At 34.0% G+C, this 23,002-nt stretch overlaps 1 protein-coding gene across 1 annotated transcript in view; it reads left to right on the top strand.

Moving 5' to 3' along the window:
• The first annotated feature begins 5,907 nt into the window (after positions 1-5,907).
• The window catches only part of LOC143240338 (inositol-trisphosphate 3-kinase homolog), a 57,257-nt gene continuing 40,162 nt past the window's right edge, over positions 5,908-23,002 (top strand). The window contains exon 1 of the mRNA XM_076482724.1: positions 5,908-6,178. Coding sequence (XP_076338839.1) covers positions 6,113-6,178 — 66 coding nt within the window. The 5' untranslated portion in view covers positions 5,908-6,112. The remainder of the gene's footprint in view (positions 6,179-23,002) is intronic.

Below are 23,002 nucleotides of genomic sequence, written 5' to 3'. Positions count from 1 at the left end.
AAATATGTTAAGAGAGATTATTTGAAATATTGTCGGTTTGACTTGGGCCCGGCATGGCCAAGCGTGTTAAGGCGTTCGACTCGTAATCCCAGGGTCGCGGGTTAGAATACAGGTCGCACCGAACATGCTCGCCCTCTCAGCCGTAGGGGCGTTATAATGTGACGGTCAATCCCACTATTCATTGGTAAAAGAGTAGCGCCAAGAGTTGGCGGTGGGTGGTGATGATTAGCTGCCTTCCCTCTAGTGTTACACTGTTAAATTAGGGACAGCTAGCGCAGATAGCTCGAATAGCTTTGTACGAAATTCAAAAACAAACAAACCGTTTGACGTTAAACCTTGAGGTATCGAGTATTTGTACTTTTAAACACAATATGTTCGTTGTTCGTTTTGGAACAAAGTATGAGCAACTTGACCTAAAGAAACAAAGGAAAAAGATTTACTTCTTTGAAGTTAAACAAATATGCTATAAAACTATTAAGTAACTTAATAAACTAACAACGATACACGTTAAATGAAAAAAAAATCCCCAAATTACATTGTTTTAACACGAAGTTTATGTGTGTGACGAGTGAGTTGGGATCTTCATGACGTCATAAACATGGCGCTTCCTGCTTGTGGCCGGATAAGATAAACCGTTAGGAAAACAATTGACGTTTCATAAAAGAAAACAAAAAAAACGTAAACATATCTTGATAAAAACGCTGAAATACCTGCTTGAAATATACGTAACTAGCTGGAGTACCGAAATTGCAGAAAGTGTTATTTCCCAATTGCTTATGTCTGAAGTGAATGGAAAAGACCTATTTTTCTCTTCAAACTTTGCTTTTGTGACCTGGGAACGTATTATTAAAACATGGTGGGAGATTATATGTGGGGCTGATACGTGAAAGTGATTTACATTACAGTCGCAAATCTCGAGAAACTACTCACTTCTAAACATTTTTGTATAACTTTAAATACATGTAAATATTGATTCATATGTTGTTTTATTCAGATCTTATGTAAATGAAAATGTGAAAATTTGCCCGTTTTTACATAGAAAATAGGTTAATTTCTAAATTTCATTATCCAGCTCACAAAAGCAAAGTTTGAAGGGAATAATGGTCATTTTCTGTACTTTTACAACATAAGTAATTAAGAAATAACACAAATTATCCAGGAACACAATTTGTGTTACATAGTGTTATCTTAGAACATTAAAAGTTACTTCTCTTAATTGTAAAGAAACTCTCATAAAAACTGCAAAACAGAAATTGGGAAACCGCACAATTACATGGATCTCTGTATGGATCTAATGGATCTACATGTATCTCTTTATGGATCTACATGTATCTCTTTATGGATCTACATGGATCTCTGTATGAATCTAATGGATCTACGTGACAAATTTGTTGATAATCCATTAGCATTTCGCGAAGTAGTGGGGATAAAACACCAATAAAATACAATACAAGGCGATATACCAAACTTTAAGTGTTAATGGATCTTAAAACACCAATAAAAAACAATACAAGGCGATATACCAAACTTTAAGTGTTAATGGATCTTAAAACACCAATAAAAAACAATACAAGGCGATATACCAAACATTAAGTGTTAATGGATCTTAAAACACCAATAAAAAACAATACAAGGCGATATACCAAACTGTAAGTGTTAATGGATCTTAAAACACCAATAAAAAACAATACAAGGCGATATACCAAACTTTAAGTGTTAATGGATCTTAAAACACCAATAAAAAACAATACAAGGCGATATACCAAACTTTAAGTGTTAATGGATCTCCGCCACTTTCAGCCACTTTTGGTGAAGGTCTATTTAAAAAAAGGAGATATAATGAAGAAAGAGTGCAAAAACGCCCATAAAAACAGCGAAGTGCAAAACTGAAAATTTATATGTATTCCTGCATAGATCTAATGAACCTCCATCCCACATATGGTGAAGATCCATCCATATTTTGTGAAATAGTTACACGGACATACAGCATACACTACTATTATATTTATATAGACTAGTAATTACACGGAAATACAACATACACTACTATTATATTTATATAGACTAGTAATTACACGGAGATACAACATACACTACTATTATATTTATATAGACTAGTAATTACACGGAGATACAACATACACTACTATTATATTTATATAGACTAATTAGACACGGACATAAAATAGACAGTGCTATTATATTTATATAGACTAGTAGTTACACGGAGATACAACATACACTACTATTATATTTATATAGACTAATTAGACACGGACATAAAATAGACAGTGCTATTATATTTATATAGACTAGTAGTTACACGGAGATACAACATGCATTACTATTATATTTATATAGACTAATGGTTATACGGACATAAAACAGACAGTGCTATTATATTTATATAGACTAGTAGTTACACGGAGATATAACATGCACTACTATTATATTTATATAAACTAATGGTTACACGGACATAAAACAGACAGTGCTATTATATTTGTATAGACTAGTAGTTACACTGAGATACAACATACCCTACTATTATATTTATATAGACTAGTAGTTACACGGAGATACAACATGCACTACTATGATATTTATATAGACTAGTAGTTACATGGAGATACAACATGCACTAATATGATATTTATATAGACTAATGGTTACACGAAGATATAACATACACTACTATTATATTTATATAGACTAGTAATTACACGGACGTACAACAGACAGTGCTATTATATTTATATAGAATAGTAATTACACGGACATACAACAGACAATGCTATTATATTTATATAGACTAATAGTTACACGGACATACAACATACATTACTATTATATTTAGATATAGGTATACATTAACTGGTAAAAAATGAAACTTGAACAAATAATGACTTTTTATGGAATGGGTATAACATATTTTGATCCACAATGTGTTAGAGAGTTTTAAATTCTTGAGCGAAGAATATTATTATAAAGTGTTATTCTAGCCCATTTCACTGTAGCTCGTGTACTTCCAAGACTCTTAATTTATTTTACAGAGAGGATATTTTGCAACTGCTTAATATGCATATCTTTTAGTTTAAGTGATTTGCAGTATGACTCGTGTTTGCTTGTGTTTAAGCACAGAGCTACACAATAGGATATCTGTACTCCGACGACTGAACATATCGAAACTCGATTTTTAACGTTAACAGCCAACAGACTTACTGCCGAGACACAGGTAATAGGGGATGTAATTGGTGAAGGGTGTGTGTGTATATGTTTTGTTATAGAAAAACCAAATCTGGCTATCTGCTGTGTCCACCGGAGGGTATTTAACCCCTAATTTTAGCGTTGTAAATTCAAGACTTAACGCTGTTGTCCGTTTGAGGAGATCAAAATAGTTTTCTTAATGTCCGCTAATAGTTGTTTAGATCCTAATTATCCACTCCACATCAGGCAGTTCATTTGGTTTAGATCCTAATTATCCACTCCACATCAGGCAGTTCATTTGGTTTAGATCCTAATTATCCACTCCACATCAGGCAGTTCATTTGGTTTAGATCCTAATTATCCACTCCACATCAGGCAGTTCATTTGGTTTAGATCCTAATTATCCACTCCACATCAGGCAGTTCATTTGGTTTAGATCCTAATTACCCACTTCACATCAGGCAGTTCATTTGGTTTAGATCCTAATTATCCACTCCACATCAGACAGTTCATTTGGTTTAGATCCTAATTATCCACTCCACATCAGGCAGTTCATTTGGTTTAGATCCTAATTATCCACTCCACATCAGGCAGTTCATTTGGTTTAGATCCTAATTATCCACTCCACATCAGGCAGTTCATTTGGTTTAGATCCTAATTATCCACTCCACATCAGGCAGTTCATTTGGTTTAGATCCTAGTTATCCACTCCACATCAGGCAGTTCATTTGGTTTAGATCCTAATTATCCACTCCACATCAGGCAGTTCATTTGGTTTAGATCCTAATTTTCCACTCCACATCAGACAGTTCATTTGGTTTAGATCCTAATTATCCACTCCACATCAGGCATTTCATTTGGTTTAGATCCTAATTATGCACTCCACATCAGGCAGTTCATTTGGTTTAGATCCTAATTATCCACTCCACATCAGGCAGTTCATTTGGTTTAGATCCCAATTATTCACTCCACATCAGGCAGTTCATTTGGTTTAGATCCTAATTATCCACTTCACATCGGGCAGTTCATTTGGTTTAGATCCTAATTATCCACTCCACATCAGATAGTTCATTTGGTTTAGATCCTAATTATCCACTCCACATCAGGCAGTTCATTTCGTTTAGATCCTAATTATCCACTCCACATCAGGCAGTTCATTTGGTTTAGATCCTAATTATCCACTCCACATCAGGCAGTTCATTTGGTTTAGATCCTAATTATCCACTCCACATCAGGCAGTTCATTTGGTTTAGATCCTAATTATCCACTCCACATCAGGCAGTTCATTTGGTTTAGATCCTAATTATCCACTCCACATCAGGCAGTTCATTTGGTTTAGATCCTAATTATCCACTCCACATCAGGCAGTTCATTTGGTTTAGATCCTAATTATCCACTCCACATCAGGCAGTTCATTTGGTTTAGATCCTAATTATCCACTCCACATCAGGCAGTTCATTTGGTTTAGATCCTAATTATCCACTCCACATCAGGCAGTTCATTTGGTTTAGATCCTAATTATTCACTCCACATCAGGCAGTTCATTTGGTTTAGATCCTAATTATCCACTCCACATCAGGCAGTTCATTTGGTTTAGATCCTAATTATCCACTTCACATCAGGCAGTTCATTTGGTTTAGATCCCAATTATCCACTCCACATCAGGCAGTTCATTTGGTTTAGATCCTAATTATCCACTCCACATCAGGCAGTTCATTTGGTTTAGATCCTAATTATCCACTCCACATCAGGCAGTTCATTTGGTTTAGATCCTAATTATCCACTCCACATCAGGCAGTTCATTTGGTTTAGATCCTAATTATCCACTCCACATCAGACAGTTCATTTGGTTTAGATCCTAATTATCCACTCCACATCAGACAGTTCATTTGGTTTAGATCCTAATTATCCACTCCACATCAGGCAGTTCATTTGGTTTAGATCCTAATTATCCACTCCACATCAGGCAGTTCATTTGGTTTAGATCCTAATTATCCACTCCACATCAGGCAGTTCATTTCGTTTAGATCCTAATTATCCACTCCACATCAGGCAGTTCATTTGGTTTAGATCCTAATTATCCACTCCACATCAGACAGTTCATTTGGTTTAGATCCTAATTATCCACTCCACATCAGGCAGTTCATTTGGTTTAGATCCTAATTATCCACTCCACATCAGGCAGTTCATTTGGTTTAGATCCTAATTATCCACTTTTTTTTTTCGGAATCACCAACTTTCTGAAATTATATTTTATTTTCACATATTCGAGTTTTGCTTAAACTTTTATGTGTAAAGTTTTTCTTTCTTTTAGATCTACGGTTATATTTTTCAGTTTTACTAACTGGTTATTTTATTACGTCCACTACACTATGAAATTACTGCTGCTGTGTCTCCTTTACTAACTGGTTATGTTATTACGTCCACTATGAAATTACTGCTACTGTGTCTCCTTTCTAACAGTGACCAACCATCTGTTTAAATTAGAAGGCTGATAACTGTTTGAACTCTGGCTTAGGCGTGCCATGTTCGCCGGACCTGCCAGCCTAAAACAGCATCGAGTTTGTAAAGTATGACAACACATCGCTCAGAACCGGCCCACGAGCCCTTTCGTGAATTCCGGCTCGAGGAGTCCTCCAGTTCCCGCGTGCATTACGCATATGCTCTATACGGATTTCTCATTCTTTGTTCTTCGATGGGCAAATACAGTAGCTCTCCGAGTGTGTGAAATTTATGATAAGTTACGAATGGAAGCCGAACCCCAGGTCTATAAGAACCCCCACAACCATACAGTGAAGTGATAAAAGAGTACTTAACAAAGGAATTTTGTTTGGATAAGCATATTGTAAACACTGCCTGCTGTGCTCTGAAATAGACATTTTGACTTAGTTCTATAACCGTTACCATGGCTACCCTGGTGGGTTTTCCTCCTCTGACTTACAGCACAATATTTCAAGTGTATTTCGTTTCGGTAAGTGTTGTATAAGCTGATAGAACTAACAATGCCTCATAATTTCTTATACTATGTCCATCATTCTGTGACCACCAACTTCATAAATAGGTACCACATACGAGTTTGTACTTTTCGAACATACATTTTTAAAGTATATCATCGTAATACGTTTACAGATGTTGTTAAATTACTGAACTGACCAAAAATTACTGATAACACAGATTTATTAAATTTTCATCAAAGATAAAAATTTAAAAATTCTTTTGTGACGACGAGGTTTAATATAAATTTTGATTGGCTACAAACCATAGTTTCGGTTATTTACGTCTCATCAGAAGAGATTGAGTTAGCAAACTGCGAAATACACTAAGGTGTCTCATAATGGAAGTGTTAGTAAACGATCATATATTAGCTCTCTATACCACAAACTGACTTTATTTTACTTTACGCGAAAAAAAAGTAGTTTGAAATACCATCACCAAAAATTGGTCCACAAAATGATAACGAAAAATACAATTGGTGCAATGACATAATGTTGTTCACATAGTTAAATTAACTTAACTGGTGAGTTACATAATGTTGTTCGCATAGATAAATTAATTTAACTGGTTACATAATGTTGTTCACATAACTAAATTAATTGAACTGGTGAGTTACATAATGTTGTTCATATAGTTAAATTAATTTGAATGGTGAATTACATAATGTTGTTAAAATAGCTAAATTAATTTAACTGATGAGTTACATAATGTTGTTAACATAGCTAAATTAATTTAACTGGTGAGTTACATAATGTTGTTAACATAGCTAACTTAGTTTACATGGTGACTTACATAATGTTGTTCACATTGTTAAATTAATTTAAATGGTGAGTTACATAATGTTGTTCACATAGCTAAATTAGTTTAACTGGTGACTTACATAATGTTGTTCACATAGCTAAATTAATTTAACTGGTGAGTTACATAATGTTGTTCACAATGCTAAATAATTTAACTGGTGGTTACATAATGTTGTTCACATAGCTAAATTAATTTAAAGAGTGAGTTACATAATGTTGTTCACATAGCTAAATTAATTTAAATGGTGAGTTACATGATATTGTTCACATAGCAAAATTAATTTAAATGGTGAGTTACATAATGTTGTTCACAAAGCTAAATTAATTGAACTGGTGAGTTACATAATGTTGTTCATATAGTTAAACTTGTTTAAATCGTGAATTAAATAATGTTGTTCACATTGTTAAATTAATTTAACTGGTGAGTTGTATAATGTTGTTCACATAGCTAAATTAACTTAAATGGTGAGTTACATGATATTGTTCACATAGCAAAATTAATTTAAATGGTGAGTTACATAATGTTGTTCACAAAGCTAAATTAATTGAACTGGTGAGTTACATAATGTTGTTCATATAGTTAAACTTGTTTAAATCGTGAATTAAATAATGTTGTTCACATTGTTAAATTAATTTAACTGGTGAGTTGTATAATGTTGTTCACATAGCTAAATTAACTTAAATGGTGAGTTACATAATGTTGTTCGCATAGCTAAATTAATTTAACTGGTTACACAATGTTATTCACATAGCTAAATTAATTGAACTGGTGAGTTACATAATGTTGTTCATATTGTTAAATTAGTTTAAATGGTAATTCACATAATGTTGTTTACATTGTTAAATTAATTTAACTGGTGAGTTACATAATGTTGTTCACATTCTTAAATTAATTTAAATGGTGAGTTACATAACGTTGTTCACATAGCTAAAATAATTTAACTGGTGAGTTACATAATGTTGTTCACATAGCAAAATTAATTTAAATGGTGAGTTACATAATGTTGTTCACATATCTAAGTTAATTTAACTGGTGAGTTACATAATGTTGTTAACATAGTTAAATTAATTTAACTGGTGAGTTACATAATGTTGTTCACACAGCTAAATTAGTTTAAACGGTGACTTACATAATGTTGTTTACATAGCTAAATTAATTTATCTGGTGAGTTACATGATGTTGTTCACATTTCTAAATTAATTTAAATGGTGAGCTAAAAATAGTTTAATAATATTCGACAAACATTCGTTAAAATATAGTTTGAAATAACATCGACTGAAAGGGTGGAAGATATTCTTAATGAAAAACCAGTTCAAGCATTTATGGAAACCAAAATTACTTGAAACGTATAAAAGTCAAATTCACAGTAACAGTTGTGTACTCAAATTTTCACGATAATTTATGAATTTTTTTCATATTAATTTTTAGATAAGTCGATTTTACAAGAACTTTCATGAGGTCAATTTCACATTGAACGGTGATGTTTATGAATATTTATAAAATATAAAGTTCACACGGACATACAGAACCACAATATTTTCGACACCAGCGCACTTAGATAAATAGTTTATTCTGAAGCCTCGTTCCTAGTAACGTGTGTTGTGTGAGTATCCATTATTTAGACAAGCCTTTGTTATCGTAATCTCGTCTTCTGAATCAACACCCTGACTCACACTGAAAATACAAAGTCATGATACTTCGAGGAGCTGAGAGTATAAAAGCATATGTTTGTATAGATGTCATTATGACATCCTATATGTAGTAGTACCTTAACTGTAATTTACCTCAGAGCAGTTATGATATTCCATAAATTCCAAATTAGTGTTAACCATGATATCGCGTTTGTATTTCGATCAACCAAATCATCTGTCAAAAATAACAAAGTTACATAATTATAACCGTCTTCTCACTATATATTTTACTTTCAGTTTACAAGGCTGTGTTTACCATGCTATATTTTGAATGTAGCAATGTGAATATGATCGTTTGAATGCATATTTTGAAATTTTAAAACTCGTGTAGGTCGAATAACATCTAAAGTGTGGCTAGTTTTAGCACTAGCAGGCTGTATCATAAGTATGACTAGTGTTAGCACTAACAGGCTGTAACATCAATGTGGCTAACGTACTACTAGTAGGCTTTATTACATATTATTGTGACTTGTGTTAGCACTAACAGGCTGTATTATATATTAGTGTGGCTAGTGTCAACACTAGCAGGTTGTATTATATATTAGTGTGGCTAGTGTTAACACTAGCAGGTTGTATTATATATTAGTGTGGCTAGTGTTAACACTAGCAGGCTGTATTATATATTAGTGTGGCTAGTGTTAACACAAGCAGGCTGTACTATATATTAGTGTGGCTAGTGTTAACACTAGCAGGCTGTATTATATATTAGTGTGGCTAGTGTTAACACTAGCAGGCTGTATTATATATTAGTGTGACTAGTGTTAACACTAGCAGGTTGTATTATTTATTACAAAATAGTTGTAATATATGAATTTTATATTGAACTGGAGAGTTACATAATGTTGTTCATATAGTTAAATTAATTTGAATGGTGAGTTACATAATATTGTTCACATAGCTAAATTAATTTTAATGGTGAGTTACATAATGTTGTAACTTCTGAATACAGAGAATAGATGTTAATACGATCTACTGTGACTAGTGTTAACACTAGCAGGTTGTATTATATATTAGTGTGACTAGTGTCAGCACTAGCAGGCTGTATTATATATTAGTGTGGCTAGTGTTAACACTAGCAGGCTGTATTATATATTAGTGTGACTAGTGTTAACACTAGCAGGTTGTATTATTTATTACAAAATAGTTGTAATATATGAATTTTATATTGAACTGGAGAGTTACATAATGTTGTTCATATAGTTAAATTAATTTGAATGGTGAGTTACATAATATTGTTCACATAGCTAAATTAATTTTAATGGTGAGTTACATAATGTTGTAACTTCTGAATACAGAGAATAGATGTTAATACGATCTACTGTGACTAGTGTTAACACTAGCAGGTTGTATTATATATTAGTGTGACTAGTGTCAGCACTAGCAGGCTGTATTATATATTAGGGTGGCTAGTGTCAACACTAGAAGGCTGTATTATAAGTGTGACTAATGCTACTACTAGCAGGCTGTATTACAAGTGTGAGTAATGCTACCAGGAGCAGGCTGTACTACATATTAGCGTGACTAGCGTTAGTGCTAGCAGACTGTATTTTAATTGTGACTAGTGTTATTACTGAAGTTATTCTATCATAATTCGAATTATCATGTCACTTATATCGTTACGAACCACAAGTCATCTCTTTTTAACTTTTAACACAATACAACATGACATTAAATAATTACCATTTTTCTATTCTGAACGCGAACGGCATTATACGTGACACATATAGAGAGATCAGAGAAATCACAAAGTTCTGGTATGACCGTTCTTAATGCACACCACTCGAAAGAAGACAGCGAGCAACACATGACGCTTATGTGTTACTCCGAACCAAATATCAGACTTAACTGTCACTTTTATAACGCTTCCGTAATTAAATATGTGGACCGTGTCCAGGGGCACAACTAAGTCTCATACATTGGACAAAACAAGTCAGTTAAAATGAAAAAACAACCAAAACAGACCAGGCCAAAACAGTTTACTGGGAGCGTATGTAAATGAGCCTTTCTCATCTGACTTTTTTGACGCTCCCTTACCCCCAGGGTACGTGATTCAGGGTAAGCACATCAAGGAAAGAAGAATATGTTGTCTTACCTATACATGACCCTAAGTGAAATACAGATTGGTTAAGAAGAACAGGGCAAACAAATCATGTTTTGTTACTGCTCGGTATGTTGCTATGGAATAAAACTTCATGTGCTTCGAGGAAAAGAAACCTCTTAATCTACTAACTAAAGCGATACGATACATGCTTATTACAGTACTCTGAATACAGAGAATAGATGTTAATACGATCTACTGTAAAATAATTTTGTTTTCGTCTTATAACTTTTTGCACATACCAAATTACGGGTTAAGGTACATTTCGACATCGGATGTGGTCTGCAGCCTTCCTATTTTGCAAGTATGTATTTTGGCTTCTCAGAAACTTCATTCCAAGATTTTTATTTAGATATAATCGGTTTCTCCTCTGTAGCCAAATACTGAGTTATTATTGTTTTCATATTTTATTAAGTACATTAACTTAATTCCACTCAGAAGAAAGAGAAAAATTTTTATTTTCAAGGATCAAGATCAAGGAAAATAATGCGAAAACTATTCGTTTCTGTTAATTAAACCAGCTAGAACAATAACGAACAACTATTTCTATTAAACTTAGTTAACTATACTCACTGAGACAACAGTAAGTCTTCGGATTTATAACCATAAAATAGCGGTTCGAGTACACTTGGTTTGGTATAGCTTTGCAATAAGAAAACAAAGAAACAACACACAGATGATTGAATACAACGACAACAATGTCGAAACTATTTCTGTTATTACTACTTAATTAAATACAGCGAGAACAATGCCTAAACTATTTCTGTTATTACTAGTTACTTAAATACAGCGAGAACAATGTCGAAACTATTTCTGTTACTACCAGCTGATTAAATACAGCGAAAACAATGTCGAAACTATTTCTGTTACTACTAGTTGATTAAATACAGCGAAAACAATGTCGAAACTATTTCTGTTATTACTAGTTACTTAAATACAGCGAAAACAATGTCGAAACTATTTCTGTTATTATTAGTTGATTAAATACAGAGTGGACAATGTCGAAACTATTTCTGTTATTATTAGTTGATTAAATACAGAGCGATCAATGTCGAAACTATTTCTCTTACAACTAGCTGATTAAATACAGCGAGAACAATATCAAAACTATTTCTATCTATTATATTATGAATTGTAGCGAAAAGTTCGTAAAAACTGGTAGTTTTTCTACAGATGTAATTCCAAGAAGAGAACATGTGTAATAAACTATTTTTGTTGTCTCTTACGCACGACAGATTTATTTCACAGATGATAACTGCCTGTTCACAGAATGTAAAAATTGAATTTATTTTGTGAACTTTGACTTTATTAGTACGTTTCATTCCTATTAGCAAACCAAGCGAAGAATGAGCTATAAACTAATTCTTGCATACCCAACTAAGATGTGTATGTGTATCATTCTCTTCCTTAAATATCCAGCCAAGATTCTTGTGTGAAGCTAAGATGTGTATGTGCATCATTCTCTTCCTTAAATATCCAGCCAAGATTCTTGTGTGAAGCTAAGATGTGTATGTGTATCATTCTCTTCCTTAAATATCCAGCCAAGATTCTTGTGTGAAACCAAGATATGTATGTGTATCATTCTCTTCCTTAAATATCCAGCCAAGATTCTTGTGTGAAACCAAGATATGTATGTGTATCATTCTCTTCCTTAAATATCCAGCCAAGATTCTTGTGTGAAACCAAGATATGTATGTGTATCATTCTCTTCCTTAAATATCCACCCGAGATTCTTGTGTGAAGCTAAGATGTGTATGTGCATCATTCTCTTCCTTAAATATCCAGCCAAGATTCTTGTGTGAAACCAAGATGTGTATGTGCATCATTCTCTTCCTTAAATATCAGCCAAGATTCTTGTGTGAAGCTAAGATGTGTATGTGCATCATTCTCTTCCTTAAATATCCAGCCAAGATTCTTGTGTGAAACCAAGATATGTATGTGTATCATTCTCTTCCTTAAATATCCAGCCAAGATTCTTGTGTGAAACCAAGATGTGTATGTGCATCATTCTCTTCCTTAAATATCCAGCCAAGATTCTTGTGTGAAGCTAAGATGTGTATGTGCATCATTCTCTTCCTTAAATATCCAGCCAAGATTCTTGTGTGAAACCAAGATATGTATGTGTATCATTCTCTTCCTTAAATATCCAGCCAAGATTCTTGTGTGAAGCTAAGATGTGTATGTGCATCATTCTCTTCCTTAAATATCCAGCCAAGATTCTTGTGTGAAGCTAAGATGTGTATGTGTATCATTCTCTTCCTTAAATATCCAGCCAAGATTCTTGTGTGAAGCTAAGATGTGTATGTGTATCATTCTCTTCCTTAAATATCCAGCCAAGATTCTTGTGTGAAGCTAAGATGTGTATGTGCATCATTCTCTTCCTTAAATATCCACCCGAGATTCTTGTGTGAAGCTAAGATGTGTATGTGCATCATTCTCTTCCTTAAATATCCAGCCGAGATTCTTGTGTGAAGCTAAGATGTGTATGTGTATCATTCTCTTCCTTAAATATCCAGCCAAGATTCTTGTGTGAAGCTAAGATGTGTATGTGCATCATTCTCTTCCTTAAATATCCACCCGAGATTCTTGTGTGAAGCTAAGATGTGTATGTGCATCATTCTCTTCCTTAAATATCCAGCCAAGATTCTTGTGTGAAACCAAGATGTGTATGTGCATCATTCTCTTCCTTAAATATCCACCCGAGATTCTTGTGTGAAGCTAAGATGTGTATGTGCATCATTCTCTTCCTTAAATATCCAGCCAAGATTCTTGTGTGAAACCAAGATGTGTATGTGCATCATTCTCTTCCTTAAATATCCAGCCAAGATTCTTGTGTGAAGCTAAGATGTGTATGTGCATCATTCTCTTCCTTAAATATCCAGCCAAGATTCTTGTGTGAAACCAAGATATGTATGTGTATCATTCTCTTCCTTAAATATCCAGCCAAGATTCTTGTGTGAAACCAAGATATGTATGTGTATCATTCTCTTCCTTAAATATCCAGCCAAGATTCTTGTGTGAAACCAAGATATGTATGTGTATCATTCTCTTCCTTAAATATCCACCCGAGATTCTTGTGTGAAGCTAAGATGTGTATGTGCATCATTCTCTTCCTTAAATATCCAGCCAAGATTCTTGTGTGAAACCAAGATGTGTATGTGCATCATTCTCTTCCTTAAATATCCAGCCAAGATTCTTGTGTGAAGCTAAGATGTGTATGTGCATCATTCTCTTCCTTAAATATCCAGCCAAGATTCTTGTGTGAAACCAAGATATGTATGTGCATCATTCTCTTCCTTAAATATCCAGCCAAGATTCTTGTGTGAAGCTAAGATGTGTATGTGCATCATTCTCTTCCTTAAATATCCAGCCAAGATTCTTGTGTGAAACCAAGATATGTATGTGTATCATTCTCTTCCTTAAATATCCAGCCAAGATTCTTGTGTGAAGTAATTAAAAAAAACGACTTTCATTCTAATAATTAGGCCTTTACTTGTGGGTAGTTTATGAATGCTCAAGACTGTAACGTCATTATTTTGGTTTACACGCCGAACGAGATGACGTCAGTACTCTCTGAACAATTCAGGTACAAAAAATGTATCGAGAAATATGGAATATCTTGATATAGGTTAACCTTTCAAAAGGTTCCGCTTTTAAAGAACATAAGTGATTAATTAAACCTCTTTATTATTAAGTTCAACGCACAGAAACAAATCTTTAATGGATTGGTCTTCTAATTACTTGAGTAATGCCGTAACACAAAACTGACTAATGAGGTTAAGGTTTATTTCTAGTGTTTATTATCTCAGTTCGTTTCTGCCCTAAATCTGTTATGACGTATATATATCTAAAACGGTATACAATTTTTTTCTGGTAATATATAATTTTAAATAACTTGTATATATATATTTGTTCTATTTAACTGAAACATACATAAAATTAGAGCAGTTATTATTAACAAAAAGCAGTATTTTAAGAACTAATAACAGTAATTTCTAAAGTAATTTAGGTGACACAATTCTGCAGTTAAACTTCTCTATATTGGAATATTAAACACATTTTAATGTACCGAGTTTCATGACCAATATTTACCACCGTGGTACAATTATTGGGATATACCGTAGACCCCATTATGGATTACATATTGTAAAATAGGCCCCCGATATTGAATGAACTACAAGAAAATCAACAGAGAACACCCCAGTGTTTACATTACAGTGTCAATAGGACCCTATATACAGAATACAATAACCCTTCTTAACTAAAAAATAGAGTAGTTAAACTAAAAGCGTTATACACAATCATGTATTATGCCCTTCTTTACATGTTACGAAGACACACGATGTATTAAGCGTTACTGACTGAAACAAAATCACATACACTTAATGAAATATATACATTTTGATAACAGTTTAATAATTTATGTGTGTGTGTGTGTATCGAAAGCAAGAAATCGAAATCTGAAATTTCTCCAAAACCTTGGATAGCCCTGGAATTTCTTTGTACACTATTTAATAAGCAAACAGGAATATGACAGTGTAATTGCTGGCACGACCTGGTGGATCAGCCATTCGATTCGTGGCGGTAACGAGTATAACTTCTGACCCCTTCAGCCTTAAGGGAGTAATAATATGACGGTGAAAAGTAACCCGAGAGCTGACGGTGGATGGTATCTACTGCCTTCTCTCAGGCCCGGCACGGCCAAACGTGTTAAGGCGTGCGACTCGTAATCTGAGCGTCGCGGGTTCGCATCCCGGTCGCGCCAAACATGCTCGCCCTTTCAGCCGTGGAGGCGTTATAATGTGACGGTCAATCCCACTATTTGTTGGTAAAAGAGTAGCCCAAGAGTTGGCGGTGGGTGGTGATGACTAGCTGCCTTCCCTCTAGTCTTACACTGCTAAATTAGGGACGGCTAGCACAGATACCCCTCGAGTAGCTTTGTGCGAAATTCCAAAACAAACAAACAAACAAACAAAGCCTTCTCTCTTGTCTATCACTTCGAAACTAAGGACGATAAACGCAGATAGTTCTCGTTTTTTGTGTGATTTTCTTGTCTTGACAACATTATGCTGTTTATATAGAATGTTTATTACTATTTTTAGTAATACTTACAATCGTTAATAAGCAATTCTGAGTGAAAGTAAATAATAATATGTAATAATGGTCGTTCACACTACATTTCTTATATTCAGTTCCAACGAGGTTTTTCGCCCAACACCAGAACTATTCAGTTCAGTTAGGATACAACAAACATTGTGATTCCTGGTGAAGAGAAACCAACTTGAAGTAAAAATGTATTTCAAAACAGCTGGTGTGGGTGTTAAACTTTTATTAAAATAGAGTAGAGAACAATGTTTCGACCTTCCGAGGTCATCTTCAGGTTAACAAAGAGAGTTAACAATAGTTGCAAATTTACAATCTGGTATTCTAAATCAGGTCATTCTGATGCCTTGACTGGATATATCCGATGCGTTGAGATTTCTAAAAAGACCTTAGTGATATGTTGGAGCAAGGGGTGGCCTATTGTCAGCGTGTACACCAACTTACATCTAACTCTTTACCTGTTTTACAACGCACTGCATACTAACATAAAGTATTACCTGTTTTACAACGCACTGTATTACCAGTATATTACCATGTGGTAAATATTTAAACGATTTTTTTTCTCTAAATAAATCGTATCCAGAGGACAATCGTGTCTTTACCTTCAATTGTATCGTATCAATATGAAAGTATAAGACATTAAATCTGATATGATCTTGCTATCCGAATTTATGTTTTTTAGCCTTTATTTTGTGGAAGTTCTTCCACTAACCCTTCTTATACGTGTCCGACATATATATCTTATCACATATTCAGATTTTCACTTGTTAGCAAGTAAGGCCTATTTAACGTTTTTCTAACACAGAGGGCAACGTCTGAAGTTTTCACAATTTAACACACAAAGCTACCTCCACAGTTTTCACACTTTTAGTCCGTAAAGCCACTTCTACAGTTTTCACAATTTAACACACAAAGCTATCTCCACAGTTTTCACACTTTTAACACGTAAAGCCACTTCTACAGTTTTCACAATTTAACACATAAAGCTACCTCCACAGTTTTCACACTTTTAACACGTAAAGCCACTTCTACAGTTTTCATAATTTAACACACAAAGCTACCTCCACAGTTTTCACACTTTTAACACGAAAAGCCACTTCTACAGTTTTCACAATTTAACACACAAAGCTACCTCCACAGTTTTCACACTTTTAGTCCGTAAAGCCACTTCTACAGTTTTCACAATTTAACACACAAAGCTATCTCCACAGTTTTCACACTTTTAACACGTAAAGCCACTTCTACAGTTTTCACAATTTAACACATAAAGCTACCTCCACAGTTTTCACACTTTTAACACGTAAAGCCACTTCTACAGTTTTCACAATTTAACACACAAAGCTACCACCACAGTTTTCACACTTTTAACACGTATGACAACTTTTACAGTTTTCACATTTTTAACAAGTAAGGCAACTTTACAGTTTTCACACTTTAACAAGTAAGGCAACTTTACAGTTTTCACACTTTAACAAGTAAGGCAACTTTACAGTTTTCACACTTTAACAAATTAGGCAACTTTACAGTTTTCACACTTTAACAAGTAAGACAACTTTACAGACTTTAACAAGTAAGGTAACTTTACAGTTTTCACACTTTAACAAGTAAGGCAACTTTATAGTTTTCACACTTTAACAAGTAAGGCAACTTTACAGTTTTCACACTTTAACAAGTAAGGCAACTTTACAGTTTTCACACTTTAACAAGTTATGCAACTTTACAGTTTCACACTTTAACAAGTAAGACAACTTTGCAGTTTTCACACTTTAACAAATTAGGCAACTTTACAGTTTTCACACTTTAACAAGTAAGGCAACTTTACAGTTTTCACACTTTAACAAGTTAGGCAACTTTACAGTTTTCACACTTTAACAAGTAAGGCAACTTTACAGTTTTCACACTTTTAATACGTAGGGCACCTTCTGCAGTTTTTATACTTTTAACAAGTAAGGCCACCTCTGCAGTTTTCACACTTTAACGCTTCAGGATGCTTACTAGCACTTCTTCAGTTCTAGTTGGTGTGAAACAATATGACAGTTGTATTTTATATTCTAAAGTAGCGACCATAATGGCTGCCTCTCGAAATGGTTTGGTTTTACTTCAGACATTTCGCGAAAGTTCCGAAAGAAGCGTATCTTAAATATTCAAATTTACATGTTTTCAAAATCAGATTGTGACATAATGTGTTTATGATAAATTACAGATCTGTTGTGATAGAATTATGAAAATTAAGCGGGCATTAATCTGTAAATATTTCATTATCATCTAGTATAACACAAGATGTCATAGTATCACACATGTAACACAAACGTCTAGTATTTCTAGTGTAACAAAAGATGTCCTTCAATATCACACGTGTAATACAAAAACATTTATTACCTCTAGTATGACGCAAACTGTCTTACAATATCACACTTGTAACACAAAAAACATCTACTACCACTAGTATAACACAATATATCATTTAATGTCACACGTGTAACACAAAAACATCTAGTAACTCTAGTATAGCACGAGATGTCCTTCAATATCATACGTGTAACACAAAAAGATCTAGTATCTCTAGTATAACACAAGATGTTCTTCAATATCACACGTGTAACACAAAAACATCCAGTACTTCTAGAATAACACAAACTGTCTTACAATAGCACACTTGTAACACAAAAACATCTACTACCACGAGTATAACAAAGATATCATTCAATATCACACGTGTAACACAAAATATCTAGTAACTCTAGTATAGCACAAGATGTCCTTCAATATCACACGTATAACACAAAAACATTAAGAACCACTAGTATAACACAAGATGTCATTCAATATCATACGTGTAACACAAAAACATCTAGTACTTCCAGTATAACACAAGATGTCATTTAGTATCACACATGTAACACAAAAACGTCTAGTATTTCTTGTGTAACAAAAGCTGTCCTTCAATATCACATTTGTAAAAAAAATATCTAGTACTTCTACTATAACACAACGTGTTCATCAGTATCACACGTGTAACACAAACATCTGGTACCTCTAGTATAACAAAAGATGTCCTTTAATATCACTTGTGTAACATAAAAACATCTATTACAACTAGTGTAATACAAGATGTCCTTCAGTATTACACATGTAACAAGAAAACATCTAGTACCTCTAGTATACCACAAGATGTCCTTCAGTATCATATGTTTAACACAAAAACATCTACTACCTATAGTATAACACAAAATGTTTTTGTTATCACACATATAACACAAAATGTTCTTTGTTATCACATGTGCAACACAAAATATTCTTCACAACTTTGTATAACTCAAGAAATTCTTCAGTACTGCAGTGTAACACAATAAAATTCTGATATTTATAACACCAGATAACGTCCGTTGTGATATTTATAACACAAGATGACTTCCATTGTGATATTCATAAACCGGAAAATGTCCACTGTCAAACAACAATAGAACATTGACCATTGCCCACGACTAAATATCTTACGTGAAAATAAGAGAAATTTTCTGTTTTAGTTTTAAAAACGTTTCGAGGGTTAAACAATTACCAGAATGCGTGTGGGTTGTTTGGTAAACAATATGGAATAGTCAATGACCACAATACTTGAAATTATTTCAGGCAAGATTAGAGCAAATTGATCTACGAAGCATTTTTTTTCTTTTCATTAGCTATATTTTTGTGCTCCATTGATATCAAGTGTGTTGCCCGTGTTGTTCAGGTTAACCTGAAGATGACCTAAGAAGGTCGAAACGTTGTTCTGTACTTTATCTTAATTAAAGTTTTAATACCTCTACCAACCGTCTTGAGGATACATTTTTAATCTCTGAGCCCTTGGGCGTGGTCAAGTACATCAATCGAAAGGGTTTGACCTCCTGAATCCAATGATGTAATTGAATTTCAAAGCAGCCAAGAGATGATGGAGCTGCGACCTAAAAGTTTGCACTTGAAAAACTCGGAGCCGTCGCTAATAAGCAGCTAAAAAAACGAGAGAGAAAACTTATCAAGAGAGAATGTACTAGAACGATCTAGACATTACAATAAAACGGTTGATTTTACAAAAGATAAAACTAGCTTTAAGTTTCAGTTTTGTACGTTTAATTAACATCGGTGAAATTCATCTCATGTTCTCAAGTTTCGCTGCTTAATTAGTCGGGTTTATTCTGGACTTCATTAATATCAGCAAGTTTTTAATTAAGTTTATCGTGTGGTTTTATGAAGAGATATTAGATACCTTTCTCAAAGACATAGGTTGGGTGTTGTAGAGTTGAATTTCTTAACACTAATTTATGTTACTATTTGAAATGTATTTTAAATTTATTATGAAAAGGCGAGTATCAGCATATGATTTCACGATACTATTTTTGTTTTATGATGACATGTTCAGATTTACTATTTTTCCAACTGTTTTCAAAACATTTTTTATTAATGATTTACAAAAAGTATCAGCTTCTTCTCCCATACCTCGGAAGATCTGTTTATTCGCAATGAAGCACAAAGTTACAAAAAGGGCAACTGGTGCTCTGCTTATCACGGGTATCGAAACACGTTGCTCTGCCTATCACGGGTATCGAAACACGTTGCTCTGCTTATCACGGGTATCGAAACACGTTGCTCTGCCTATCACGGGTATCGAAACACGTTGCTCTGCTTATCACGGGTATCGAAACACGTTGCTCTGCTTATCACGGGTATCGAAACACGTTGCTCTGCTTATCACGGGTATCGAAACACGTTGCTCTACCTATCACGGGTATCAAAACACGTTGCTCTGCTTATCACGGGTATCGAAACACGTTGCTCTGCCTATCACGGGTATCGAAACACGTTGCTCTGCTTATCACGGGTATCGAAACACGTTGCTCTGCCTATCACGGGTATCGAAACACGTTGCTCTGCTTATCACGGGTATCGAAACACGTTGCTCTACCTATCACGGGTATCGAAACACGTTGCTCTGCTTATCACGGGTATCGAAACACGTACCGCTGTTCCACTGGGGGGAAGGCTTTAAAATAAATGGTAAGAAGTTAATCTTACTGCTCTGTATTTTGCTAAGCAATCGTATCCGTATATTGTGGCACCTTCCTAAGCCAAATCACATTAATCATAGTTTCCTTATATTGTGGCACTTTGGTAAGCTACATTAAACAGAGTTTCCACATATTGTGGCACATTGGTAAGCTACATTAAACAGAGTTTCCACATATTGTGGCACTTTGGTAAGCTACATTAAACAGAGTTTCCACATATTGTGGCACTTTGGTAAGCTACATTAAACAGAGTTTCCACATATTGTGGCACATTGGTAAGCCAAAACGCATTAAGAATAATTTTTATATATTGTGGGTTTTTGATAAGCCACAACATATTAAGAATGGTTTCCACTTATTGTGGCACTTTGGTAAGCAACAACATATTAAGCAAAGTTTCCATATATTGTCGTACTTTGGTAAGCCTCATTAAGTGTAATTTAAGCTTCTAAGTGTAATTTACCGAACATTATTGGTCAGCGTTTGTTACTCATTAGATGTTTTTAAATACAAGCTTACACGTTGATTAAAATAAAAATATATTCCTTATTATTTATCTGAAGTGTAAAGGTCAGATTTTATAAACATTTATCAAAACAATTGTCTTCCCCACCATAGCAATTAACTACATCGATTGTCAAAATGTCACGTAGTTTTTGCCAAGTATAAAGCTTTAAAAACTACAACTTAAGTGCTAAAACGAATCAAGTGTATTACAAAGTGATATTTGATAAAAATATTTTCGTCTTTTAAAAGGGTCAAATATTTTATGAAGAACAGTGTTAGTAGTCATTCGGGTTGTTGCTGCACTTTGTTATAACATGTATGGCATGAGCCAGATTATTTTTATTCATTCTCAATGGATGGGAAACACACTACCACTCAAGGTTATGTCTACTTTTTACATGTTGCATGGCAGTAATGTTAACTGTAATGTGTTTCAGACTAACCAAATCATGCTACTCCAAACATCAGCTCCTAATATTTGTGCAGACAGCTGTAATATCACTAAACATTATGTGGAATAAGTGATTGATCAAGCAGATCTTTTGTGTTAATGTTCACAGTTACTGTATATTTACACAGATTCAGTTCGGTTGGTGGTTCTACGGACTTCTGTAAAGTGTATCTATATTATTGGTATGCGACATGATTTATTCACCATTTTACGAAAATTATAGATCTGATTACTCAACAACTTTCAATGTGCTTTCTGAGGGAGAGATATATTGATGTAACTTAAGTAACCTTGTCTTCTGCGATGTGGTGTTTATAGTATCGATAGTTCTTGTGTCATGTCAGTTACTCTTTCAAGAATTGTTTGAACTTGAACCATCTAATGTAATATTTCTATTGAGAATCACAATACCACATGAAAAACAAAAACACGTTCATGTGAACCCACTTACATAGATTATCTGTGGAATTATTCACTGATGATTGGAGCACTAAATGTCGGGATTATTTGTGTAGGCGTTTTTAACTTTATAGTTATTAAATTGATTTATGTTGTACCAACAACAAAGAATAATACAAGAGATGTTATTTATAATAAAAACATGAGAAATTGATCCTTTGTCTAAGTAAGAGATTTAATTGGAACCTCGCTCTATAAGCCCTCCAACTTACCGCTGAATCAACCGGCAGAGGGCGGATGACAGTGCAGTACAGTATTTCTACCAGATAATTATAATCATTTCCAGGTTCCTTAAAAACTCTGCTAGACAAGTAAAGCAGTTTTTCCTGCTTATTATAAGGTTTACTAAAGATGTTTCATATTATTTTATGCTGTTGTCTCTATTTAACCACGTTCTTATACCATTTGAAATATTTTCAGATCTTAGATAAATACAGCAGTCAAAGACGTTTCAGTTACGTTCAGCCTCTTCAGCACAAATTTTGCAATAGAAATGATATAAGTATGTGGAATATATCAAAACGACTGGAGAGCCAGCCACGTGCAGCTCTACACGAGCTAACCTTGGGCCAAGAAAAACTCAAAATAAAGTAAACGTTTACATTTATCTGTCTCTAAAATTCTTACTATCTACTTAGATGCGACGATA

Source organism: Tachypleus tridentatus, chromosome 1 (assembly GCF_004210375.1).
Source record: "Tachypleus tridentatus isolate NWPU-2018 chromosome 1, ASM421037v1, whole genome shotgun sequence".
Lineage (NCBI taxonomy): Eukaryota > Metazoa > Arthropoda > Merostomata > Xiphosura > Limulidae > Tachypleus > Tachypleus tridentatus.
The sequence above is the reverse complement of the archived record's forward strand: the minus strand, read 5'-3'. Positions and strand labels throughout refer to the sequence as shown.